Here is a 27,968-nt window from a genome sequence, read left to right as displayed (position 1 = left end):
TACATGTGAAGGTTAAAATGTTCCGGATGTAAACGTGGGTTATATCTGTTTGGTGGCATAGGAAGACTAGGGGAAGACAGAGATGAGTTTGAGGCCAGCCTAGACTGTATAGTGAGACCTTGTGAATGTTTAGTTTTGTTTGAGAAATTATCGTGAGACCATCCCTTCAATGATAAACTAAAGATTATAATATCAGTACCTCTCAGGCTTGCTATAGAATTTAAGACTGTGTAATGGTCTTGTTACTATGGTTAGTGCATAGTAAAAGGACGGCTAAAAATGGAAGGAGAGCAGTAGAATACTGGAAGAAGAAACTAGTTTTCAAGCAGTAAAATCTGTGTTCTCAGAATAGCCTAAGTCATCTTAAGTAGTCATCTTTTTCCTCTTCCACTTCTTACATTTACATACTGAGCTTTATTTCATAAAAATTTCTTCTTTGTGCTCTATGTAGTAAATAACCCTGGACTCAGTTGTAGCTCAGAATGAAGTGCAGAATTTCTTCAGTGTCCTTGAGTATGATACTGTTTCTCTGAGTCTGTGCACTGCCTCCCAACCACCACTTCTGGTTAGGAGTTAGCTAGGTGATACCGTTTTATGCAATTTATGTCGTACTGGTATCTGTAAGAGTTCATCATTGATAAAATGTAAAAAAAGTCAATTACATACATGTTTAGGAAACTGAATTCTCTTGTTTTGGGGGGTGTTTGTTTTGAGACAAGGGCTCTCTACCAGATCCCTGGCTGTTCTGGATCTCTGTAGATCAGATTCTGGCCTCAAATTCAAGAGATCCTCCCACCTCTGACTCCTGGGTGCTGAGATTAAAAGTGAGTGCTACCATGCCCAACAGAAAACATCCTACAGTGAAAGTAGCCCTGCAGTTAATACCCAAGTTCTGACCAGAACACTGACTTCAGTAAAGTAAGACTTGTCTGTTGCTTTAGAGTGGAGTGACAACAGTGAATAGTCTGTTAATTGTTGCTAAGAAGTCTGAGTTAATGTTAGTTTCCCGAGTCATAGCATTTTTAGTTAAGTGGTACCATTGATGTATCAATCCGAGCATCTTTGTGGATCAAAGTATTCTTTAGAGGGCCTCTTGTGTTTTCCTTCTTAAAACTAACTATAAACTTGCCTTTGTGCCTCTTTCTTAGTGTTTTAGAGTTTAACAGGAAGACAGTCATGTTTAGGAGCCTGTGTCTTCCTATTTGCTAGAAGAACCAATCAAATGAGGGGTATTACTGAAGTTCAACAACAACTTTTGTTTCATTGGCAGACATTTTTGGCATATATTACCTAGGATACAAAAACTACTGCCAGGATTTTGGATTCACCCTTAGAAGCACTGCTGGGTGCTGAATATTAAAGTAAGGTACAACTAGCATATATAGAGAGAGCATTACTGTTATTTTAAAGACCTGTTATCTAGGAAGCGAGTTCATGGTAGCCATCCTAACACTCGGGAGGCAGAGGCAAGCTGAACTGTAAGAGTTCAAGGACATCCAGGGCTACACAAAGAAGCCCTGTCTCACAAAACTGCTATCTAGGAATTTTTGTTTTCCCAGTTCAGTCTTCCTTTACTGGGCCTTTTTCATTGTCCTCTCAGTATGGTGGGTGTCATAGTTTATTTACATTATTGAGTGGTTAAAAATGCCAAATAATACATCCACAAATAAGGTTAAGTGAGTCAGTACTTATTGTGAGGTTGATTTGCATCACGTTTTCTGGTTTATGTTTGTTTGAGACTGGTTCTAGCTGGCTTAGAAGTCATTTTGTAGACTAGGCTGCCCTTGAACTCACATATTGGCCTACTACCTCTGCCTCCCCAGTGCTGGAACTAAAGGCTTGTGGCCCCATACCTGGCTTAATTTTCAGAGGAGTGTGGCTTTGTTTCTTATTACCAAGATACTTAGTCTTAAAAATGAATGATTACCGTTGCCAAGAGCTGGGTACGGTGCCTTTAATACATACCTTTAATCCCAGCAGTTCCGAGGCTTGTCAGGGCTACATTAATAAGGTATGTGTTAGTGGGGGTTACCATAAAATTGGAGAGAGCTTTTTGTATGGCATCCACGAGGGCTGCTTAGGTTTGGTCCCCCAACACTGCCCTTCACACCACAAAAGTTCCCGTGTAGTCTTAGAATTAATAACTGAGGATAGAAATAAAGGCTTGTGACTAGAGAAAATTTGGTGTAGAAGAAAATTCACTCACAGAAAAATGTATCATATCTGGTTAATTACTATAAAGAAAAACATGATGACTAGAAGATAATTGTTGGACAGAAAAAGTGACTCACTATTTTAGAGTGCTTGCTGTGAAAGCAAGAGAACCTAGGTTCAAATCCCCAGCACTCATGAGCATGCATTGCTAACAGGCCTTTAACCCAGAGTAGTAAACTTCCAGTTCGGTTAGAGATTGTCTCAAAAACAAGGTGGAGAGTCTTAGAAGATTCCTGATATATTCTGGTCTCTGAGTCTCAGAGGTACATCCACACAAATATCATTAATTGTAATTTTCTTACTGTGTGTGTTTGTGTTTCCTTAAGTTTCACTCCATAGCTCAGTCTTGGCCTCAAACTCCTACCTCAGCCTCCCTGGTGCTAACATTACAGGCATTAGCTATCATCTTTGGCTGAGGTTTTGATTGTTGTGTTTGAGGCAGAGGCTCATTAGTAGCTAAACTGGTCTTTAATTCACATCCTCCTGCCTCAGCTTTTCAGGTACTGGAGTTTACAGGTGTATTCCAGAGTTATGGTTGGTTGGTCGGTTGGTCCAAGTTCTGGGGAGAATCTTCCACATGGCTGACAACTATACCTCTAAGCTATATCCCAAGCCCTATAACTTTAATATTTGTCAAGGATTCTACCCAGCCCTAGGCTAAGATTGTTTGGAAAGGGGGAGCACTATCTCTTTAAATCTGTACTACAGTAAACTTTAGCAGGGGATTCTTTTCTTCCATTACAACACTAGAAAGCTGCTTTTTTAAGTTGTTACTGTTAACCTGGCTAGTAAGTTTTGACTTTGTCTTTAACTCATGTGTTAATACTTAGTTCCCTATTGCTGCACCCCACCTGTGTCTCATTGTGTATTCAAGTTGCTTCAGATTTGTCACCCTGCTAGACTACAGCCTTCAGAGTACTGGAATTACAGGTGAATTTACTTTTAATTAAGTGAAATTGAAATTAAAATGTACATGATTATTTGACGATAGGGCTTGCTTTTTTTTTTTTTTTTTTTTTCCCATCTAATAAACTCCTAAATTCTAACCTGTGGCCACTTCAAATTAGCGTTCCACCAGTCTGCCTTTCCATCCTTGGAATATAACTGCTATAAAAAAAAATGAGTAAGATCATGCAACAGTTGCAGATAATGATGGCTGAAAGTGATTTAAAAGCCTAGAATGGAATGGATTCATGAAACAGGAAAAGACAGCCTTACAGAAAAGGATGCAGACTAGTCCTAAAAGGTGCTTGGCAACCGTACTAGGATGTAAGCAAGAAAATTACAAGAGTGGTTAAGCCAAGTTGCTACAGAAATGGGGCAGAAGGGCATACTATAAATGTAGGATTATTAAAGTTCAATGTAAGAAACATTTCTTAAATCTGGTAAACAGCCTCTGATTTAAATGACATATCCTTGGTGACCCCAAAAAACTCTTAAGTCAAGTACTGGGGGTGGAAGGTTAAGAGGCAGGGTAGTGGGGAAAAGACACCTTGAGTTTCAGTTGTTTCAATACTTGAACTCTGAACTATAAGTATTAGAATAGAACTTAGGTTTAGTTCTTTTCAGTTTGTATCAGCTGTCACTGTTCAGGTCTGGTCTCTTGACTTTACAAAGAGACCATTAATATTCTGCAGTGCCACATGTTATCAGTCTTGGCCTTTATTTATTTGCCTATTTTGGGGATTTTGAAGCAGGGTCTCCCGTAGCCATGACTGTCCTGGAGCTCACTTATGTTGACCAAGTTGGCCTCAGTCTCACAGAGATCTGCATGCCTCTTGTGTGCTGGGATCAAAGGTATGCAGATCTCTGCACTACCATGTCAAGCTTTAGTCAAACTAAAACACAATCATGGGAAAGAAAAAAAATTTGGAGATTGGATTAAAAAATCACTGTAGACTGCAGATGGGCAGGTGGTGCTCTGTGAGTTTAAGACCAGCCTGGTCTACACAGAGAGTTCCAGTTCAGCCATGGCATGCATATTGTGAGATCCTGTCTCAAGCAAGTCACTAAATTTGAGTCTGAAGAAAAGAGATAGTAATACATCTTCTTCCTCTTTCCAGCTGGTGATTTACAAATATAGGACTGCTGCTTGTGGTTCTATGTCAGTGCACTGCACAAAGGTACTAGGATGAAGAAGATAACAGGAACTAAAGTGTAGCCCATATCCCAGAGTTATGTACTCTTTTAGAGCCATCGGCTTAAAATTCCAGCCCCTACTGTAACTCTAGTTATTCCTAGAAAGATACATTTTCCTCAAGGCTTTGTAGAGGTCTTTAGACCATCAGGAACAGGCTGCAGAGATGGATCAGTGGCTAAGAACACTTGTACTCTTACAGAGAAACCAGGTTTGGTTCCCAGCATCTGCAAGTTGGCTCACAACTAAAACCTCAGTTCCATTTTTAATGCATTTTAAAGATATGTTTTAAGGCCAGGCACATGGTGGTGCACTCCTTTACTCCCAGAACTCTGGAGGTAGAGGCAGCCAATCTGAGTTTGAAGACAGCCAGGACACAGAGAAACCTTGTCTCCAAAAACCAAAACACACCCCCCCCCCAAAAAAGATGGGTATTATAACTTACTATAAATATTTTTAGTATAAATGAAAAATGGTGTATTAAATACCATGTCATTAAAGAGGTAAGAGCATTTTAAGATTTAGCCAGGCACTTGTGGCATGTCTTTAATCCTGGCACTCACGAGGCAGAGGTAGGCGAATGTCTATGGGTTTGAAGCCTTGTCTTTTAGTGAGTTCCCAGGACAGCCAGGGCAATGTGGAGAAACCTTGTCTGAAAAACAAAGCAGAAAGAGTCCTTATTTAATACAATTTTAACTTCAAGCATTTTGTTTGAATTAAAGTTTTGATTTTTCAAAATATGGCTGTTTTATGGTAGTCTGTAATTCAAGAATCTGCTTTGAGAATTAAATTTAAATTTTTTAGATCAAATCGAAGAATCATAATATGGGAGGTCTAGAATTACTGTTGAAAGTTAGGAAAGTGGATCATACAAGTTTTAGTTTAAAGTGGGAAAAGAAAGCTGAATGGTGCTGGGCAGTGGTGGTGCACGCACTTGGGAGGCAGAGGCAGGCGGATTTCTGAGTTCGAGGCCAGCCTGGTCTACAGAGTGGGTTCCAGGACAGCCAGAACTACACAGAGAAACCTTGTCTCAAAAAAAAAAAAAAAAAGAAAGAAAGAAAGAAAGAAAGAAAAGAAAGAAAGAAAGCTGAATGGTTCCTCATGCCTGGGAGAGTGAGTGAGTCAGGGAAATTGCTGCTGGTTTCAGGTCAGCCTGGGCTACTTAGTAACTTACTTTCTCTGAAAACAAAAATAAAAGAGCATTTCTGGTCAGAGGTGTGAAGTTTGCTTCTATTGCTGTATTAGTATTTATTAAATGATGTTGTGCTTTTGTTGTATGGTTTTGTGAGTCTAATGCTGAATTTGTGTATATTTACTTCAATTATGGTTAGGTTGTAGAACCATCTTCTAGCAAGCAAGATGAAAAAGGTGTTGTGTAATAAGTATGGCAAATTTGAACATGGAAAGAATGAAAATTAGCAAGTGTAAGGGAGGGGTGCACTCTTTAATGTTGGAAGACCAACATTTCAATGATACTGGAAGAGTTACTAATTTAGGGAAAGGATGCTATGCTTAAAATCCCAGCCTCTACTGTGACCCTTTGGTTATGTGGAAGATGAAGGAGGAGGAGCGGCTAGGAAAGAATTCTTTTCCCCCCATAACTTTCAACATTTTGGCCCTCCCTTACTTACTGAGATCATCTATCACTGACCTCATCAGGCCACTGTTTGACTAGCCAGAAAATTCCAGGGATCCTCCTTTCTGTCTCCTCAGCACTGGGATTTGAGGCACAAACAAACAGCTTCTCCACCTCACCCCACCTATGGTGCATCCTGTTCCTCATATTCTCATTCATGTTTGCAAAGTCCATTTTTTCATTAAACTGTCTCTCCAGCTCTTAGGATAGGGCCTTTTAACCTTTCTACATGCAACTTTGGGGGGGGGGGTCTATAGTTCTGGTATACGAAATATACAAATTAAATATTTAGTGATGATTATGAATTTATTTTAATACAATTCTTTTGGTACTTTACTTTTTAAAAATAAAGGCTTTACAGATGATAGCTTGTTTGTTTTTGCATGAATAATTAAGTTTTGTTTAAGTGTTTGATTTGCCCAATGTAAAGAACTTAAGCAATTTTCAGAGATTTACTGGTACAGTGCTGAGAATGACATCTTACATATCAGAAGTAGGTTAAGAACCGTCCTAGAAATTTGTAAGAATTGTATTGTAACTGGAATGAGCTTGACAAAGTCATCAACTTGAGAAGCAGTTTTAAAATCAAGCAGTATAGCATAATACAGTCCAAAAGTAAACTAATTGGATACAAGCTGAGGAATATTGTTTTCCGTAGTTAAACCATTACGTTTCCATGCAAGCAAAACACTATACGCACAGTAAAACACTGGAATTCATAGCACACAGGCTTTACCAATATTAACCAAGGTGTTACTGGCACATTGTTCCATGCTATAAGGGTATACACAGTGACGTTGTCCAAACAACATGGTTGAGTGCTGCCAGAAATACTTTGAATTCATTGTAGGATTACAAGTTGAGAAGCCTTTTATTGTTACCACATTTTATGTCATGACCTACATAAGAAGCTGACTCTGACTCTTTCAGCAGTGGTTTGGTTTTTTTGTTTGTTTGTTTTGTTTTTTGTACAAAAGATTTGCTAGCTAGATTGTTTTTCTAATTATAAGGGGCTTTCTCTATCCTGGAAACATAATTCCCTTATTTCCATTTCATTTTCATTTTATTTGTTTGAGATGTAGTCTCATAATCTAGATTGGCCTTGAACTCTTGATACTCCTGCCTCCTGTCTTAAGTGCTGGGATTATAGGCATGTACTACCATACACAGTAATGTTGTTTCTAATTATGGCCTGACAGTTATTTGTATTATATTGATGCTGTTTGTGGCTTTTTTAAAAAGGTGTTTATAGTTTGATTTTTTTTTAATATTTTCTATCAAAAATTGGTTTGTGGATTCTGTACTTAATTCATATCTTAAAAGTGATTTTCCACTGTTTATTTGTACTTGGGAGGTATTGTTAAGCCTGGTACTTGAGTAATGTTTCAAAAACAGACAAAAGATGAAAGAATTAAATAGCTTTTTAGAAAGTTTATATTTCATGAATACTGAATTCCTTGAAACTAGGATGGCTTGGGCTGGTGAATGTTTGGTCATAATTAAATTTTGACAATTTAATTAAAATTGTAGTAATAAAATACTGTGTTCTAAACTTAATACACCAGTCATTCCCTGCCCCCAATATAACTAGGTGGCTTAAACAACAGAAATTTATTTCTCAAAGCTATGGAGACTGGAAGTCTAAGATGCTCGCATGGTTTGTCTTGGTGAGGACTTGCTTCCCTTCTTACACATGAGCCCTTTTCATTGTTTTCCCATGGCAGACAGTGAGCTCTGTAGAGTCATGTCATCATCTAGACCTAATTACCTCTCAACTATGTTTCTAAATACCATCACCTCTGGGTTAGGGCTTCATAATTTCAGGTTACACAAATTCCTCTTATAATCTGTGGTGCTCATTATGTTATTATATTTGAAAATAACATTTCTATGCATGTGGTTATATTTAATGGAACCATCACTTTATTGCTCATAATGATTTATCTTTGGTGGTCTATATTATACATTATGAGGAATACATTACGAAGAAAACATCACCTATTTAGAATCTCCTTAACTTTAAATAACATGTTACTTAATTTAAAATGTGTATCTCCTTAATGAAAATTGTTAAAATTTTCTTGGACACTCTTTTGAGGCACATCTGAATTAATATTGATGCCACTGTTTTCTAGCTTTATGGGTATTTTTGATAATTTTCTTCATTTGTAAATTTTAATGATTTAGACTTTTATGTACTTCTGAGACTCAGTTGAGTATATTTTTTATTTTGCATGCCAAAACCTTAGTTTTTTGAAAGGTGGGTCCCAAAATACATTGCTAGATTAGAATATAATTTTTAAAATGTTTATAAGTATGAGAAATAAATACCAGGGGTGTTTTTAAGACTAAAGATAAGAGAAAATACTCTTAAAGAAATTGAAGGAGAAGAACTTATTTTGTGGAGAACATACCACCTTTTAAAAATTCTTACAATTTTTAAAGAGAGGAATAAACTTTGCCAAAGACCAGTTTCAACATGTCAGATACTGAGGGGGAATGTATGGAGTTGGTGACTAATCACTTAACAGACTTTTCTCTGAGGGAGCAAAACTTAATTCTCTGGGGCTATTGAAGATGGGGAAAACATACACACACTTGGTGGATGAAGCAAGGCTCCAACAACTTTTTTTTCTCTTACTCCTTTAAAGATCACCTTATAGCTACAAGTTACATATTCTCCAAAAGCAATCACCACACAAACATATTTTTCAAAAACATGAAAATCATTACACTAAGGGAAATTACATGATTATTAAGTAAAATATTCTTTTGAAACTCACACCTAACTAAACATTTTCCATCTATCTTTCCACAAATTCATCTTAACCTCAAAGCAATAATTCTTTAATTTTTCCCTATGCTAGCTGACAATAGTTTGTATTGACTAAGAAACCAATCATTTTTCTTATTTTTTAAAACCTTATATAAAGGTTTCAAACTGGCTAATCATCTATTCTCTCTTCTGCCTTCTTACGGTGCATACTAAAACCTGTGACCACATCTTTAGATCACAAGGTTAAGGAACTCAGACCCAACCTAGAACAAATGAACGTTTTCTTTGATCATTAACCTGTCTCAGACCTATTTTCCTTTCTACAAGTACCACTATGTGCTTGGTGCTTGGATTGCTTGTTTCCTGTGCTCCTTTACTAGCCTATACAGCCCTCACTACTCTACAAAGCGGGGGGGTGGGGGGGGGGGACGGGGGACACGACGTTCTACTCTTAGTTCTATCTCTGTTACTTCTTCCTGGCAAATCATCTTAAACCATCTCCTGAATCTTCCTTATCAATCCTACTAAATTTCTAAAAGTATTTAAATCAAGTCAGGAATTTTGTAAAATCAACTCATTTAAACAGCATTATTCTATAAAAGTTAATTGGCATTGATCTGCAGAAAATTTGCCCACTAGAATGGGCTATCTCTCATGAAGCAGTTGCAGGCAGTGGGGGTCTTTCCATGCGTATTCACACCATGCTTGATACAGGGCGAATATAGCAATGATAAACATGAAAAGGTGCAGCAGAAGCAAAAAGCAATTTGGGGACAACCCCCTGGAGGGGTACTTTGCCTCTTAGGTACATCCATCACAGTTTTGCAAACACAGTGGAGTGTTTCCAGGAAACTCACTTGCTCACCACAGCCCCTCCAGATGGCATCTGCCACCACTTATTTTTCTAGAAAGTTAAAAAATGGTGGAGAATGTCCATATTTCTTTATCCAGGTGTCCTGCCTGTAACTATTTTGTCTTACTTTCTTTGTCTTCTGTGCAAACATTTACCTCTGCACACACTGACACAGTTTCTTTTGCGCTTGCTTTTTAATGTCTAGGTATAAACACTGTAGTCTGAAAATCATACTCATGTCAATAATTTTCTGAGAGTAGTTCTTGAACTTGAGTTAGTAAATGAGCAAGACGCCCGTAAGTAAGCTTGATTCTCTGTACATAGTCTCTATATTCTTGATTCTCTTTCTTGTTACTGACTCAATATTGTTTGGTGACAGTTGCTGAAGTCACCAGTCTCCTTTACTTTCCTCTCTCTTTATTCCTTTCTGCTTTCATCGGTTAGTGCTGTTGTAACATGCCTGAGACCAAACTTTCTCCCAGTTGTAGTGGCTGGTAAGAGTAGCTGCTTTCAAATGGAGCTTGAACACTGTCTTCACTTGAAGTAATGGTAATGGTAGAAAGACAAAAGATGTTCACTGGTTAGCTTTTCTGTCTTAGAATTTGCTTTTTATACCTTTGCAATCTCAAATTTCTAAGGTCTTGTCTTTGTTTATCGAATGAGAACAATCTTATTTCCTGGTCACGATTTCTCTGTGGTATAAGGTAAGCACTGAGTCAATATTTGTAAGACTGTAAGGGGTAAAACATTTGAGCTTGAAGCTCTGTCTAGAAACTTACATGATATCTTAGTATATCAGCAATTAAAAATTGTCTCAAAGATTGTAGTTTGAAAGAAATTTGGGGCCACACCTTCTAATAGTTCCTTTCCCTGGCCAGGCATATTCAAACCACCACATTATTATTTTGTTTTTTAGATTTGTTTTATGTGTATGTTTGAGTGTTTCATCTGCATGCATGTCTGTGTACCATGTGTGCAGTGCCCATGGAGGCCAGAATAAGGAACGCTTCCTCTAGAACTACAGTTAAAAATGGTTATGAGTGCCGGAAGTCACACCTGGATCTTCTGCAATAGCAGCTTATGTGATTTTAATAGCTGAGACAGGCATCTTTTCAACCCCAACAGGTATAAATCTGTCTTTTTCAGGGGATTTTTCAGGAGATTTACATTGTTGTATAGGAATAATGAGAGGATGGTAAACATCTAGAAACCTTCATGACCAGAAATGTACTTCTGTTGCTTATTTAAATTGGGTAGATTGGATATTATTGAAATACAGGGATTTTTCTACATATACTAAATATTAAAGATTATTTAATGTTTACAGTATTAAAATCTAGGACTTTATACTTGATAAGCTGAGGGGACTTTAGACATAGCTAATCACTTTCCAGTATTAAGAAAGCACTTAAGTGTTTTTTATTTTCTGTATCAGCATTCTAGCTGAGTAGTCATGAAAAATGTCATTGTAGCATCCTTTCATCTCAAAAGGCTTATATTTATATTTTGACAAACTGCTTCCCAAATTTCATTTACATTTTTTGGGAACCAGCTACTTGCTTTAAAAACATTGGTTCACCACATACACTCCATTTATTGCCATATAAAATTTTAGGGTGTTTGTTTACTTTTGGCCAAAATCTGTTAGAAAATAATATACAGTTGTACAAAATCTAGAAAATGCATATGTACCATGTCTAATTTCAGTGAAAAATGCCATTTTTATTGTTTTTTTCTCAGTCGTAGCACCTCTAATTTTAGAGAGAATGATTATTTTTTAATTGGTAAAAGCAAGATTGGGGTGGGTAGCACTTATTTAAAAGATGTTTTTACAGATTAAGTTCTTCACATATTTAGGGACCTTAGTATGACTGATCATATATTGTTAATATACAATTATAGAGGCCTTTTTTAAAAATTATTTTTATTTTACGTGCATTGGTGTTTTGCCAGTGTGTATGTGTATAAGAGTGTTGGATCCCCTGAAGCTGGAGTTAGAGACAGTTGTGAGGTACTGTGTGGTTGCTAGGAATTGAACCCAGGTCCTCTAGAAGAGCAATCAGTGCTATTAACCACTGAGCCATCTCTCCAGTCCAGAGGCTTATTTTATTTTATTGAGAATTTCATATGTGAGTACTATATTTATATGATTTCCTCTCCCTCCAACTTCCCTTCATTCCCTTACAAATCATAGCTTCTTTAATTATTATTGTTACTCATATATAATTATAAGTAGAACCTGCTGAATTCCTTTAGTGCTGCTCCTATGTACGTGTGTTTAGCACTGACTACTTGGGATTGGATAACCTATCGGGGTCTTTGTCCCTGGAGAGGACACATTCCTTCACGTTGGCATGCCAGCTGGTGTTTTTATTGTTTCCGTCTTGTATAGATGATCATGTTTGATTTCCTGGATGCAGCTTTCCTGTCCTATGTAACAGACATTCTTGCAGGAGAGACCTTGGTCTTCTGGCTATTACAATCTTTCTGTCCTCTTGAAGAGGTGTTTTGAAGTTAGTAATGCTACAGATAGAGAATATATAGTGCTTTCAGTCACCATAATTGTGCTAATACATTTTTGAAGTCAGAAGTCAAAAGGCTGAAAACAAGTTTTTGAGCTTGCTGTTTGAAGGGTTTGGGTGATTGCTAATTACATTGTACTGGTTTGTTGAGATATTAATGTCAAATGCAGCCATATAATCACACGGCAGATAAACTAGTTTTCTTCTATTGGCCCTTGGCATGTAGAATAAACACAAGAGCAGTCTTGTCTACCTAGTGAGCTGATTTCTGTCTGCTTCAACTTCATCTACTTCCTTTCTCCTTTAGGCATGAATTTTACTGTTGGCCTTATACTTCTAGGATATATAATTCTGTGGTTTGTAACTGTGGCCATACTATAGAAACATATAGAGGATGGGATGTATTTTAAGGAATACTTTTACTTGGCCTGCTCCTAGCAATTCTGCATAAACTGGTAGTGAGAGGGAAAGGGGTGGGGGTGTTAATTTATGTACAAAGAAACTATTGAGGGGAGGACATTGTATCTTACTCCACACCTGGAGCTAAGTTAACAGGCAGCCAACACACCCTTTGCCCTCCCCTCTCCCCACCTCCACCTGTTAATGTTACAGACATACATGACTGTGTATTGATAATGTGTCATTTTGGTTTGTTTTTTAGTTTTGAGAAAAGATCTGGTATGTAGTATAGGCTGATCTGGATCAGCTTGATTCTACTTTAGCTTTCCAGTGCTGAGACACAAGTATAGTTCACTACTCCAACCATTTACTTTTAATGTTTGTTTTGATGTATTTTATGTCTATGATATTTGTGTTGATCATTACTTTGCTTCTTAGAAAAATTTTAGGTAGCCATATATCTTAGTTAGGGGTTTCTCTTGCTGTGATAAGACACCATGACAACTAAACATTTAATTGTCTGGCTTATGTAACTTCAGAGGTTCATTAGTTCATCGTCATCATTGTAGGAAGCATGCAACTATGGTTGTTAGAGAAGCTCAAAAGTTCTCCAACTTGATCCAACCCGAAGGTAGCAACAAGAGACTGTGCCACCTGGCCTACCTTGAGCATAGGAGAGAGACCTCAAAGCCCTCCACCACAATGACACACTTTCTCCAATGAGGCCACACCTCCTAATAGTGCCACTTTCTATGGGCCAGGCATTCAAACACATGAGTCTATGGGGGCCATACCTATTCAAATCACCATACCATGATTTTGTGATTCATTATAATGATTCAAAAATGAAACTAAATGTTGAGCTCTACCAGCAGCTGAGACAGATGCAGATACTTACATCCAACCATTGATCTGAGGTTGGGGATGCCTATGGAAGAGCTAGGGAAGGACTGAAAGAGCTGAAGTGGATGGCAACCTTGTAGGAGGAAGACCAACAGTGTCAGCTAACCTGGAACCCCAAGGAGCTATCAGCCAAAGAGCATACCCAGGCTGGTCCGATGTAGCAGGGCACTGACTGCCTTTTCTGGCCCCAGTGGGAAAGGATGCTCCTAATCCTATAGAGACTTGATGCCCCAGAGAAAGGGGGTAGGGTGGAGTGGGGTACATTTGGGATGTGAATTAAGTAAAATAATTCATTTAAAAAGCTTAAATCTAGCCGGATGGTGGTGGTGCACGCCTTTAATCCCAGGACTTGGGAGGCAGAGGTAGGCGGATTTCTGAGTTCGAGGCCAGCCTGGTCTACAGAGTGAGTTCCAGGACAGCCAGGACTACACAGAGAAATCCTGTCTCGAAAAACAAAAACAAACGAACAAAAAAAAAAAAAAAAGTCTGGTAAAAAGCTTAAATCTTGATGATACCTTTTTTGAGTTGAGTTCTGTCGGTGGCTGACTTTATTTCTGAACAAGTCAGTAGTATTCTCAAGTGCATGTTGTTTCAATAAAGTTTTTGACCTGATTGAAAATGGAAAGGTATTCCCCAAGCCTTTTTAGAAGCAAAACACTAGAAAGCAAGTAGGTACAATTCAACTTTAATTTTAACTAAACCGATTATTTATGGTGAGGTTGCCCTTTCTTACCTACTTTTCTTTTTTATGGCTGCAAATTATATGCTTTTAAATATTATATTTATACAAGGCCAGACATGGTGATACATACCTTTATCCTAGGCAGAGGCAAGAGGATCTCTGTAATTTCAGTGTTAGCCTGGTCTACATAGTGAGTACTAGGACTATATAGGGAAGCCCTTCTTAAATATTCCTTTATTCAGGCTGGGGAGCTCAGCCATTAAAGGCTATGCTTGCAACCAAAGATATTCCTATATTTTATGTAAATTTGAAAATTTGCTCAAAAGATAAATATAATTAGTCAGTGCAATCTTAAATAATTTATAGTTTTGGATGATCAGTTACTCTTAGAAGTAGCTAATACTAAAACTTTCTTACTTTTTTTTTTTTTTCCTTGTATGTATCACAAAGACTACTTTTAAAGGGTGTGTCAGGAGGTTTTGGACTAGATGAGTGTCCACCGAAATGTCGGAGAAGTCAGGCCAGAGCACAAAAGCAAAGGATGGGAAGAAGTATGCAACACTCAGTTTGTTTAATACTTACAAAGGAAAGTCCTTGGAAACACAGAAGACTACAGGTGAGTAGATCTAATAACCCAAGTTATGTGGTTTGTGGATTTGTTAATGTAGATGGCACTGTATCTAATGTTTAGATTAGAGGCTAGGATGAGCCTGTTTATATTATCCTTTTTGTATGTATTCACATAAATATTTTGCCTTTGAAAATTTGTTATTTTTAAATTATGTGTAGATGTTATAGGAGAGAGAGAGAGAGAATGTGTGTGTGTGTGTGTGTGTGTGTGTGTGTGTGTGTGTGTGTGTGTGTGTGTGTGTATGGGGACGTGAATGCAGGTGCCTGCAGATATTAGAGCTATGGTATATCCCCTTGGAGCTGAAGTTACAGATAGACTTGGAACTTAACATCTAGTGTTCTTAATCTCACAGCCCCTCACAGAACCTTATATATACACTTCTATATTCTCCCTGTGTCTATAGAAAAGAAACCATATTGAGACAAAAGAGCTGTGCATGTGTGTGTATACTACTTAGCTACAGAGAAAAAGAAATCCTGTCTTTTTAACTTGAGTCCCTTGTGCCAGTACATACAGTGAAAAGTAGAACATTTATAGTATTGTGAACATATTCAGGAACATTCTTTTGTTTGTAGGTTTTGTTTGTCTGCTTTAAGTTAGGAGGTATTGAGACAAAAGCTTGTTGCTGCGTATTTTAGTTAGGGTTTTACTGCTGTGAACAGACACTGTGACCAAGGCATCTCTTCTAAGGACAATATTTAATTGGGGCTGGCTTACAGATTCAGAGGTTCAGTCCAGTATCATCGGCAGGAGCATGGCAGCTTCCAGGCAAGCATGGTGCAGGAAAGAGCTGAGGGTTCTATATCTTCTTCTGAAGGCAAACAGGAGAAGACTGACTTCCAGGCAGCTAGGATGAGGGTATTAGAGCTCACACCCACAATGACACACTTGCTCCAACAAGGCCACACCTCCTAATAATGCCACTCCCTGGACTAAGCATATTTAAAGCATCATACTGTGTAACCCTAACTGGCTTAGAACTTAACTGTGGATCAGGCCAGCCTCCAACATAGAGCTATTTTCCCACTTTCACCTTCCAAGTTGTGTAGTTTGAACTTTCTTCTCTTAACATTTTAAGTTTTTACTTAGACTAGATTGCCTGAAAACATTTCAGAACTAGTATCCCCCTCCCCATACTCCCATGCCCATAGTATATAGTGTTCCATATTTAGAAGGTAGGGGGTTTTGGTGGGTGGGGTTTTTTGTTGTTTTTTTGAGACAAATTTTGCTGGGGTCCCAAGATGGCTTAATATATTGAGTGAATTGTTTACATTTTATCTTAAATTAATGTTGCAGGTTTATAAACTGAGTTCATAGAGCTCTACTTTAAGATTAGGGACAAGTCAGGGAGTCCATTGACTCCTGTTCATTTATATTATTTGAGAATAAAATGGATAATACAATAGATGTTCTAAGGAAAATGATGTTACTGATCTTTTAGTTGCAGCTCGACATGGGTTACAAAGTCTTGGAAAAGTTGGTATTTCACGGCGGATGCCCCCACCTGCTAACCTCCCAAGTCTCAAAGCAGAAAACAAAGGCAATGATCCTAATGTGAATATTGTGCCTAAAGATGGCACAGGATGGGCATCAAAGCAAGAGCAACATGAAGAAGAAAAGTGAGTCAAAATCTGTTAAAAGAGTAAAATACTTCTCTCATTGTAGGAAACTGTCACCACTGTGCACTAAGAGTTCAGCCAATGTTATAAAAACACTGACACAATTCAGAGAGCTCTTTTTCAGATGAAAACACGTCAGCTTACTCTTTCATGATCATCCGATGCCTTCTATCTATAAGAATAAAATCTTGTAACTCTCTTAACACTATTACTTAGCAAAAATATGAAAAATGAATCTAATATCCTAGGGACAAATCTACACGCCAGCCAACATCTACTGCAGACTTTATCTGAGGGTGGAACCCAGCATTCTGCTTTATTTTAATAAGTCCTTGATTAATTTGAAGAGTTAAAAAGATATAGTCTTTAGGCTCTTTTGAGTTGAGTGGCATTATCCATAGAACAGATGACAGAGTAGCTAATAAACAGGTTTATACTGCATAGCCTGTACCATACTGCCTCCTCTCCCACCCTGTTCACATCACATTCTCTTTCTAATGGGAGTAAGGAATCAAGTCAGAAAGAAATAATATAAAAAGAGGAAGAAACAAAAATAAGGAATTGGTTTTGTTGCCCAAATTCCATGATGCCTAAGAATTCTAACTCCAACATTTAAACTGCTTGGCTTGGGCATTATTTATAAAGTAAGTGAAAAACAAAAATTGGCACTGTCTGCCTAATTCAGTAAATATTTTGTCTTCTATTTGTTAAGATTTATACTGGATTATTAGTTGAGCTAAATACTGAATAGCTATTGGTCAGTTGGTAGAATTTATATTGTTTGCATAGATCTTATCAAGTTTCCATGTTTCTGCTTAATTTATACAGTATATATGACCTCCTTTATAGAAACTTTAGTTTGTTGGAAAATTATTTTATAATAGAAAGTGAACTAGGTCTGGGTGTACCAAAAGTAATACTGGCATTCTTTAGTTTGTTGGATAACTTTCATTTTTAAGTATTGCCATATTGCAAGGATTGCATAAAACTGCAGACTCTTTTTAATCATATTTTATTCATTAGAATGGATTAGACAGATTGTTATTACATGTTTGAACTGTAATGCAATGATAAATCTATCAACTAACATTGGAGTTTGCCTAGCCTTTGCCCCTAATTATCCCAGAGTAAACCAAATGTCTGCATATACTTACATTTCTGTTAATATGTATTTCTTTGAAATATTACTGGTAGCTATTTTAAGTATTAAGTTGTTTTTTTTTTTTTAAACAAAATGGAAAATAGGCAGCTGTCATCTCTGTTATTTAAAGGTATAGATGAATAGGAGAAAACAGACATAAAGGTAATGATACAGATGCAAAACCGCCTTTGAGAGATCTGTAATTTATAAGTATTAATAAATTTGTAGCCAAACTTAGCACACTTAATTTACATGCATTAAAATGTTTTTTAATGTGTAATATCTGAAATAATGGATTAATATTTTTTTAAAGAGCACCAGAAGTGTCACCAGCACAGCCCAAACCTGGGGTTGCAGCTCCCCCAGAAGTAGCACCTGCTCCCAAATCATGGGCCAGTAACAAGCAAGGTGGGCAAGGAGATGGTAAGTGGACATGAGCTGGGGGATCTGGTGAGGCTTAGTGGTTACTGAACAGCCATGAAGGAAGTAAGAGTAGAAAGCATTGCCAAACAATGTAGTCAAATTCTTGAACTCTATTAGGCTAGTTAAATTTCATTGTCAAAAGTCATATGTGAGCTAAGGAGAGTCTGTAAGTTATCCTCTGCCTTTAGAGAACTACTGTGAATTAAGACACAGTTCAACAGACATGGCTTGTACCCTTACCACTTCGATGAATACAAATACATTGTATATTGATACTGAATTCCTTTCCCTAATTGTTCTAAACGTCTTTTACATATCCTGTCAAGATTTCTGGGTAGTGAAAATTAGAAAAATGTTCATAAAGTACAATAGCTATAATATTTATTTAAAAAAAAATTGACACGTATTTAAATGTATAATGAGTTGTCCTTAGCTGTTTAGTGTTAAATCAAAGTAGTATATCAAATGAAAACATCTTAGCCTTGTTCGGGACTTGGTATTTAGTCAAAGTACATTTCAATAATCCAGTTTAAACTAGTTGTTAAAATATTTTAGCAGAGAAGTTGGTCTTCAGTAGTTCGAGTTATAATAGGAGAGAAACAAAGACTTGTGCAGCATATCTGGAAGGTTCCTCTCAGGTTTTTGTCTCCTCATGGCTGTTCAATAACTTTTCAAAGGCTTAGGTACAGTTCATGAGTTTTATTGATATAAATAATCATTGGATTGTGGAATAATTAATTCATCAGAAAGAAGCAAGAACTCTATCCTGGGAGGGTTGCTTGAATTATCTTCACTATAAAAGTTACCTTAATATGTTTTTGAAAAATGTTTAGGAATCCAAGTGACTAGTCAATTTCAGCAGGAGTTTCCCAGTCTGCAGGCAGCTGGAGATCAGGAAAAAAAAGAAAAAGAAGCAAATGATGAAAACTATGGACCCGGACCCAGTTTACGCCCACCAAGTGAGAATGCTTTCTACATGTTTTGTCTTAAATTGTCACCCCAAGTGTGCTCTCGTGTGCTTACCTGCTTTCCAGAGACTAAAGTTATATTCACTTAAAACATAGGATTTTTGTGCTAACAGTTATAGTACCACTGTAACTATAGAGCTTATTGAAAATGTATAATTATATTTGACTTAGTCAAAATTTGTAAGATACCCAGTTATTTTCTTTGCAATATTTGGTACTTTTGCCCTTATCTTTGTCCCCTGTCCATTCCGTATTCCTTTTCCTCCTCACATGCATGTATCCGCCTCGGCCTTCCAAGGTCTGGGGTTATAATTATAGTAGGCATATCCTCTGGAATTATAGGCATATGCTCTTGTGCCTAGCCGTGTGTGTGTGTGTGTGTGTTTGTGTGTGTGTGTGTGTTTACACATATGTATACATATATATGTGTATGTATGTATTCATGTATATATTGTGTTTAACATGTTTTTCTCATTGGGTAAGATCCTTTTTTTTTTTTTTTTTTAAACTTTTGTTTGTATTTCATGATTTCTTGCTTTCTGGACTCAAAATGAGGAACTATTTTCGATAATGAGGGATACTTTATTTGCATTATAAAGCAGAAACTAAAAATAGAAATGAAGTTTTTGAGACACATGTAAATGTTTTAGCTTCATATTGTCATCACTAAACATTTCAACAGAGACTATATCTATGAGATTTCTCTGACAAAATTTTATAGGTTTATATTTTAATATTTTACATTTTAGCCTATTTCCTGTCAAACCTAAATATAAAGTTTTGTTTAACCTTCATAACGTAATTAATTACTCATTAGTACTTAGGTCATCTCCACTATTTCTACAGTTGGTTAAATTTTGACCCAAAAGTTACATATTACCATCTAATAAATGTGGCAGCTTGAGTCAACAAACTGAACCCAATATATGACCTCCCACTGTTTCTGAAGCATAGCAATCCAAAAGAGGCCTAGTTAAACATGCTAAGTGCTGCCTCATGACATGCCTTCCCCAAAATAAGTGATAGAGAGAGGCTGATAGGAAAGATGGGACTGTTTTCTTTCTTTTTGTTTGTTTGGTTTTTGGGTTTTTGGGTTTTTTGTTTTTACTTATTCATATTTATTTTTAGTTAGTTAATACTTTTCTATTAGTAACTTCTTAAAAAATGTTAATCAAAGGCTTTATAAGTTTGGTAATGCTCAATAACAAGATGCCCCTACAATCAAAAGTGTAACCCAATGCCCAGCCTAGATATACCAACTACCTTTGACTGGCGGAGACATGTGAACATTTGCCTCCATGTTCCCTCCTCCCCCCACCCCCCTTGTCTCCTAGCTCCTCCTCTCCTAGCTCCTCCTCTCCTTACTCTTCTTCTCCTTACTCCTCCCACCTTAGATCCTCCTACATATCACTCTTCCTGTTAAAATTTAAAAAATCTTTTAAAATACAATTAGAGCATAACTATTCCAATTTGGGTCAGTAAGGTACAAGATAGACCTAATATTCAGTCCATCATTTTGTTGACTAAACAGAACCTCTGTCATCTCTCCTAACTAAACTTAACTAAAATATCCAGATTAGTTCTGAACCTGGCTTTTTTCTTGGCTTTAGAATGAATGTCAGCTGAAAAACATCCTCTCAAATCTTTTCTCTCAAAGTAAATAGCCAGGATTGGCTATGAGACTATAAATCTTCAACCCCATCAGAAATCCAGAATGACTGAATTAACTGAAATTATGGGAAACACAAAGCATAGCTTCTAAAACTTGCCAAACACCTAGACAGTCCCTATACTACAAGATGTTGGAGCATCCGATCTTCAGTCTTCTGGCCCAGGATCATCTGACAGACCTAGTAATGCAGAATTGTTAAGGGCTGATTACTCTGTCTTGGCAGATAAAATCAGTCGACTATTCTGCATGTGTGTCCTTTTCTGGACAGTGATTTGTCTGTAGATGGAAAGAGACAATTCTTGCCTAGAGGCTGTCTCACCACAACTGGAGTAACTCCAAAGATGCTCAATTTCTTCTTAGAATCCAAAGACAGGGAAGCTGACAGGGAGCAGACAGGTCTCTAATCAAAATGAATGTTTATACAGGAATGCTTGTAACATCAATTCTGTGGACTTCTGAGGTTTTGAAAACCAACTATCCATATAAGTCAATCTGGACTGTTTGTTAACTCCTCTCAGCTATTTCTAAATAAAATATAGAAAACACCCTAACAATAACTCAGAGCCATGAACTTGCTATAGGCCCTTAACTCACAGGCTAACCATCTCAAATCAGTTAAAAAATTAAAGAAGGACTGAGTCTAAGCCTTGTGTACCTAAATATGTTATATAGGCACAATGCCTATGAGAGTAACAATATTCATCTCACTTCTATATCAATGAGAAACTCATACCAATGAATACCTTAACTTTGAAATCAAAGGAAATTTTGTACCATTTAAGAAATTATAACTTCATTTTAATAACAATTATACATATTTCTACCAATAGGTTATGGCTATGCAATAACTCCTAGCTATTCCTTCCTGTTCCAACAAAACCACTACTTTTCCCTAGAAAGACAGCCCAATATTAACCACCTCAGTCCCCAAGCCCAGGGAATAGGGGCCCCGACTCTTCATTAACTTCTTCAAGCTGATTATGGGTGTTGAGATATTAGAAGAGGGGCAGGGGGAAGAGTAAATTAATAAGCCTCTGATATCTGTGTCTTCACTGCATCCAGCTGGAATTCCAGGACATCAGAGGTTCAAGCAGGTCTGCTTAGCTTGCTTGATATGTAGATACACCAACCAAGGCTGGGTATTCTGCAATATAGAATTCTCAAAACAGATTTTAGTATCAAGATAATTGTTTGTTTGAATTCTGGAATCTAGTCTTCTGGTGGCCTGCCTCTGTCATATCTAATCCATATAAATCTGGGAGTTTCTATGAGGGTGTGCTCCCACCATCCTCCCATTCTGTTCTCGAATTCCCCAACACTAGGGAATCTAAACTTTCAGGCACCAAGACCCTCCACTTCCACTGATGCCTGACAAGGCTACCTACAACTACCTATATGGGTGGAGCTATGAGTCCCTCCCTTTGTGTTCTAGGGCTGGAGGTTTTAGAATGGCTACCCCAGCTTCTTTCTTAGGACTATTTGCTTGAACAATTGTTTTCCAGCCTTTTACTCTAAGGTAGTGTCTGTCTTTGTCACTGAGGTGGGTTTCCTGTATGAAGCAAAATGCTGGGTCCTGTTTATGTATTCAGTCAACTAAGCCTATGTCTTTTAATTGGGGAATTGAGTCCGTTGATGTTAAGAGATATTTAAAAAAACAGTGATTGTTGCTTTCTGTTATTTTTGTTATTAGAGGTGAAATTATCTTTGTGTGGCTATCTTCTTTTGGATTTGTTGGAAGAGGATTACTTTCTTGTTCTTTCTAGGGTATAATTTCCCTCCTTGTATTGGAGCTTTCCCGCTATTATCCTTTGTAATGCTGGGTTTGTGGAAAGATATTGTGTAAATTTGCTTTTGTCATGGAATATTTTGGTTTCTCCATCTATGATAATTGAGAGTTTTGCTGGGTATAGTAGCCTGGGCTGGCATTTGTGGCATCTGGGCTGACAGATGGCATATGACATCTGTCCAGAATCTTCTTGCTTTTATAGTATTTGGTGAGAAGTCTGGTGTAATTCTGATAGGTCTGCCTTTATATATTACTTGGTCTTTTTCTCTTACTGCATTTAATATTCTTTCTTTGTTTTGTGCATTTGGTGTTTTGATTATTATGTGACGGGAGGTATTTCTTTTCTGGTCTAGTCTTATTTGGTGTTCTGTGGGCTTGTATGTTTATGTGCATTTCGTTCTTCAGGTCAGGGAAGTTTTCTTCTATAATTTTGTTGAAGATACTGGCCCTTTAAGTTGGGAATCTTCACTCTCAGCTATACCTATTATCCTTAGGTTTGGTCTTCTCATTGTGTTCTGGATTTCCTGGGTGTTTTATATTAAGAACTTTTTGCATTTTGCGTTTTCTTTGACAGTTGTGTCAATAATTTTCAATGGTATCTTCTGCACCTGAGATTCTCTCTTCTGTCTCTTGTATTCTGTTGATGATGCTTGCATCTATGACTCCTGACCTTTTCCCTAGGTTTTCTATCTCCAGGGTAGTCTCCCTTTGTGATTTCTTTATTGTTTTTACTTCTATTTTTATGTCCTGGATGGTTTTATTCAATTCCTTCACCTGTTTGGTTGTGTTCTCTTGTAATTCTTTAAGGGATTTTTGTGTTTCCTCTTTAAGGGCATCTACTTGTTTACCTGTGTTCTCTTCCAATTCTTTGAGAGTGTTATTTATGTCCTTCTTAAAGTCCTCTATCATCATCATTAGAAGTGATTTTAAATCTGAATCTTGCTTTCCTGGTGATATGGGGACTTCAGGACTTGCTATTATGTGAGAACTGGGTTCTAATGATGCGAGGTACCCTGGGTTGCTGATGCTTATGTTCTTGTGCTTGCCTTTCACCATCTGGATCTCCTTAGTGCTACATGTGCTCACTGTCTCTAACTGGAGCCTGTCTTTCCTATTATCTTGGTTGTATCAGAACTGGGGTGGGTGTTACTACTGGTGTTAGAGCTGGGTCCCAAGATCTGCTCAGTGTTCAAGCCCAGACCGGAAGGAACCAGTGCTCTGGGCCAGGAGTGGATTCCTGGGTCCTAGTGGGTCCCAGTTACTCCCTATTTGGGGCGGGTGTTGCTGACTCTTTCCTTACCTAAGATACTGCCAAGGTTAGAGCTCCTGTGAGGCCTGCTTCCTCTGGATTCTGTGAGATTGGGGCCAGAGCTGCTTCCTGGGACCTACCCAGTGCTTGGGCTCAGATCAGAAGCTGGACTGTTTTCTTAATAGTCTAAGATTTCCTTAAAACCAGAGTGGTTTTACTTGATTAAAGATTTAAACAAGATTATGTCACTGAATCTGCTCATTTCGTCCTATGTAACTTGTAATATTCGACTAGAAGTAAATGGATGTGAACATCTCCATCAGCTTTTCTAACTTGTAGAATTTCATCCATCTTCCTTCCCTCTAGATGCCTATCTGACAGACCAAGTGAGAGTAGTGATTTTTGAACCACTATAGAAGTACTGAGAAAGCTTTATACAAGATCTGGTAACCCTCCTTTGATGGGTTGTCATAGCTGCTTGATGGGTTGTCATAGCTGCCTGACATATAATAACCTTTCTGCTTTACAATCTTTGACTCTAGTCTGCTTTACGAGACTTAGCAGATCCTCACATTGAGTTTTTCCCACTCTTTTCTGTACTTGAGTGCATTTTCTTAAAATGTGCTGAGCTTGGTTTTGCTGTTATATCACTAATACTTTCTTTTTTTTTTTTTTTTTTTTTTTTTTTTTTTTTTTTTTTTTGGTTTTTCGAGACAGGGTTTCTCTGTGTAGCCCTGGCTGTCCTGGAACTCACTCTGTAGACCAGGCTGGCCTCGAACTCAGAAATCAGCCTGCCTCTGCCTCCCAAGTGCTGGGATTAAAGGCGTGCGCCACCACCACCCGGCTTCACTAATACTTTCTTAATCCTTGTCCTCCCTACCAGATGTTGCTTGCTGGAGAGATGGTGGTAAGTCTGCTGGGTCACCTTCCTCTGACCAGGATGAAAGCGCGGCTATAACATCAGAACAAAATGACATTCTCAAAGTGGTGGAAAAGAGGATAGCTTGTGGTCCTCCACAGGCCAAACTGAATGGACAGCAGCCTGGGCTTGCTTCTCAGTATAGAGCTATGATGCCTCCATATGTGAGTATTGTTAAACATGGCAAGCAGTCAAAAGAATTTTCTACTCTGGGACTCAAGAAAATTGGAATGGGGAAGATGTAGGTCTTTGGTCTCACTAACATCTAACTAGAAATTAATTTTGAATACAGTAAGGTAAATAAGTCACATGCCTCAGTTGTACAAGTAGCTTTATCATTAACAGAGACCATGTATTTTTACAGCATATTACATCCTTACTCTTAGGAGCCAAAAGCAGGTTGAGCACTATGAGTTTGAAGCCAGCCTTGTCTACATAGTTCCAGGCCAGCTGACTACATAGTGAGACCTTGTCTTAAAAACAAACACAAGCACAAATGTTAATTGCAATAGCACAACTTTTAATTATTGTGGAAATAAAATTTTAGTATAACAGATCTTTGTATTGTATTAGTGACTATTTTAGATTTTAGATTTAAAACTTTTTTATGATAAGTTTATTGGTTTGCTAAAGTGCCCAACTAATAATAGCTCATGACCAAAAAGTTAAAAAAAAAAAAAAACTAATTGTTAAGAACTGTTTAAATTCTAATTAAGTTTTAAAATCTATATTTTGCTCTTTTATGAGACATGGTCAGTTTGTAGTTTAAGTAGGTTTCAAGATTAATCCTATCTCAGGCTGTTGAGTGCTGAGGTTACGAGCATGCTCTGTTATGCCTACCTAAGTTAAGTTTTACAGAAGAATAGTGGTAAATGTTCATTCTCTATGATTTTAGGTTACTAAATCAGTCCTGGATACAATTTTTCATTTGTGGATATTTTTGGTTGTGTTTTAAAAGGAGAAAAGTACATAGCTCCATTAATGTGGCTAAAATTTTAAAGATGAATTCTTAAATGGTAGGGTCGAGGTAATAATAGACTCCTTAGGTAGGATCAGGTCATACTTCTTAGGGACCTTGTTACCTATATATAGATACCTCTATTACATTCTCTCTGTCTTTTTTTTTTTCTCTTTGAATTATTTGTTTCAAGTTGCTTGTGCTTTGTTCTTTCTTTCAGCCATGTTTTAACCTAGAAAAACAGAGGAAAATCAAAAAAAGAAAAGAAAACTTTATAAACTGACCTGGTCAGTTTGTAATTTTCAAATTGTGCTTCTAGATTTTTGAGCTCTCAGGATATTGGAAGGAGCATCAGAGCAAAGGGAAGCATCAAAGCAAAGGGCTTCAATACCAGCTGCTTCTATGATTCTGTTTGAAAAGGTGTTTTACTAAGTATCAAAACCAAACACCCATTAACACAAGTAAATATTGAGTATTTAGAGATAGTATCTGCAATTAACATTATGACAAACTCGAAATTTTCAGCCATAAACCACATAGAATTAACGTGTCAGAATAATTTAAGGGAGGAGCTAATGTAAACTAAAGACTGCATCTGATTTCACTCCTTCCAGTATAGGTGCTGGGGCCAACCCCAGATTTCCTCAATACTTGATAGTTGACCTTGAACTGGTGTTTAATTTGACCTTGCTTCCACCCTGTGTGGTAGAACAGCCTCTTTAGGCAATACAGTCACACAAAGAGTTCTTTCTAATGTGATTTCCTTATCTAAAAAGATTTTTGTTTGTGTTATAAGAACATTTTTTAGCAGAAGCAAATTATTTTCAGGCTTATGTGTCTGTAAAATGAATAAATACTTATTGAAACTGTCTCCATTCAGATCATAGTTGAATCCTTTAGTTTCCAGTGTTTTCATAATCTGCCCCCCACCCACTTTTAGGCTTGCCTTTTCAAAGGTGAGAGATCTCACAGAAATTACCTTGACTGGGGTTTTTTAGTACTTAATTCATGTCATCTGTATGGAAACTTGACTAAGCACATTTTCTATGTCATTCTTAACATTTTTCTGTGATCCGAAGTGAGTTCTTCTTTATCATTGAGTCTTTCTAGTTAGTTGTCTTACAAATTTGTGGTTTTTACATTGTCATTACATAAATTAAAATTATTGTGACATGGAGGGTCTTCAGTGTCCTAGTTAATATGTTTGTGTCATGATTTCTGAAGGTGGGGTATGAAGGCACATGTCTTTTAAGACAGGCAGATCCCCTGAGTTCACAACCAGCTATTTTTAGCAAATTGTAGGCCAACCAAGGCTACATAATGAGATTCCTGTCTTGAAAACAAAAAAGACTTCCTGAAAAGACTTCTGGAATCACTGTTCTGTAAATGGTTTGTTAGTGAGGATGAGTTAGTGTCAATCTATACTAGGAGATAAAGTTAAATTATTCATATTATTTGCTTCAATCATTCATACTTTATTATATTTTCAGAGCTACTCAGACTGAACTTGTATATCCTAAGTTACTAAATATCTTGGGTTTTGTGGATTTTGTTTTGTTTTGTTTTTTTATCCAGATGTTTCAGCAGTACCCAAGGATGGCATATCCTCCTCTACATGGCCCCATGAGATTCCCGCCTTCTTTATCAGAAACAAACAAGTAAGACAAAGCTACATGGGATGCGTGCTTATTGAGATGTTTTGAATATTGAGGGCTCATTTTTTTACTCTCAAAAGTATAATTGCTTACTTCTTGTAAGATAAAACTAAAACAGTAGCTAGGCAGTTTGGCACACGCCTTTAATCTCAGCATTCAGGAGGCAAAGGCAGGAAGATCTTTTGAGTTCAAGACCAACCTGGTCTACAAAGGAAGTTCCAGGACAGCCAGGGCTATACAAAGAGATCCTATCTAAAAAAAAAAAAAAAAAAAAAAAAAAACCTAAAATAGTTCAGTATTTTTAAAATGTAATTGGTATTTTTTTTTTAAAACAGGAAGTCATAATCCTAAAACCAGTGATAATTATTTTTCTTTTTCTTGCCATATTAATCACTCAATTCTTCTCTCGTCTTAATGTGAGAATTTTAGTATCCTCTTAAGTAATGGTTCTACTTATGTATTTTGAAATGAAAAAAATTTAAGCTACTAATTATATATTAATGATTTCTTTACAGTCATGTCATTGCCAGGATATATTTTGCCATAGAAAACACTAATGTTGAACTAAATTCCAATGTTTTAATACTCTCAACGCAATATAATTAAAACCTGTGCATTTTTTTTCCTCTGCCCTTCCATTAACTAGAGGCCTTCGAGGAAGAGGTCCTCCTCCTTCTTGGGCTTCTGAGCCTGAACGCCCATCCATCCTTAGTGCATCAGAATTGAAGGAGCTCGATAAGTTTGATAACCTAGATGCTGAAGCTGATGAAGGTTGGGCAGGTAAGAAACAGTTTGTTAAGCACTTTAAACTGGTTGAGGTTGAAT

General features: G+C 37.2%; 1 protein-coding gene across 13 annotated transcripts in view; it reads left to right on the top strand.

Moving 5' to 3' along the window:
• Prrc2c (proline rich coiled-coil 2C) overlaps positions 1 to 27,968 on the top strand; it is a 68,877-nt gene that overhangs the window by 1,773 nt on the left and 39,136 nt on the right. For 8 of the 13 annotated variants that reach the window (XM_076941480.1, XM_034512720.2, XM_034512726.2 and 5 more), the window contains exons 2-8: positions 14,573 to 14,738; positions 16,195 to 16,372; positions 17,827 to 17,936; positions 18,770 to 18,895; positions 24,495 to 24,694; positions 27,064 to 27,146; positions 27,790 to 27,923. In XM_076941480.1, the coding sequence (XP_076797595.1) occupies positions 14,627 to 14,738; positions 16,195 to 16,372; positions 17,827 to 17,936; positions 18,770 to 18,895; positions 24,495 to 24,694; positions 27,064 to 27,146; positions 27,790 to 27,923 (943 nt within the window). In that variant the 5' untranslated portion in view covers positions 14,573 to 14,626. The remainder of the gene's footprint in view (positions 1 to 14,572; positions 14,739 to 16,194; positions 16,373 to 17,826; positions 17,937 to 18,769; positions 18,896 to 24,494; positions 24,695 to 27,063; positions 27,147 to 27,789; positions 27,924 to 27,968) is intronic. The other 5 variants (XM_034512728.2, XM_076941483.1, XM_034512719.2 and 2 more) reach the window with 2 other exon arrangements.

This window comes from Arvicanthis niloticus, chromosome 10, assembly GCF_011762505.2.
Source record: "Arvicanthis niloticus isolate mArvNil1 chromosome 10, mArvNil1.pat.X, whole genome shotgun sequence".
Lineage (NCBI taxonomy): Eukaryota > Metazoa > Chordata > Mammalia > Rodentia > Muridae > Arvicanthis > Arvicanthis niloticus.
Note: the sequence above shows the minus strand (reverse complement) of the source record. Positions and strands in the feature narration are given on the sequence as shown.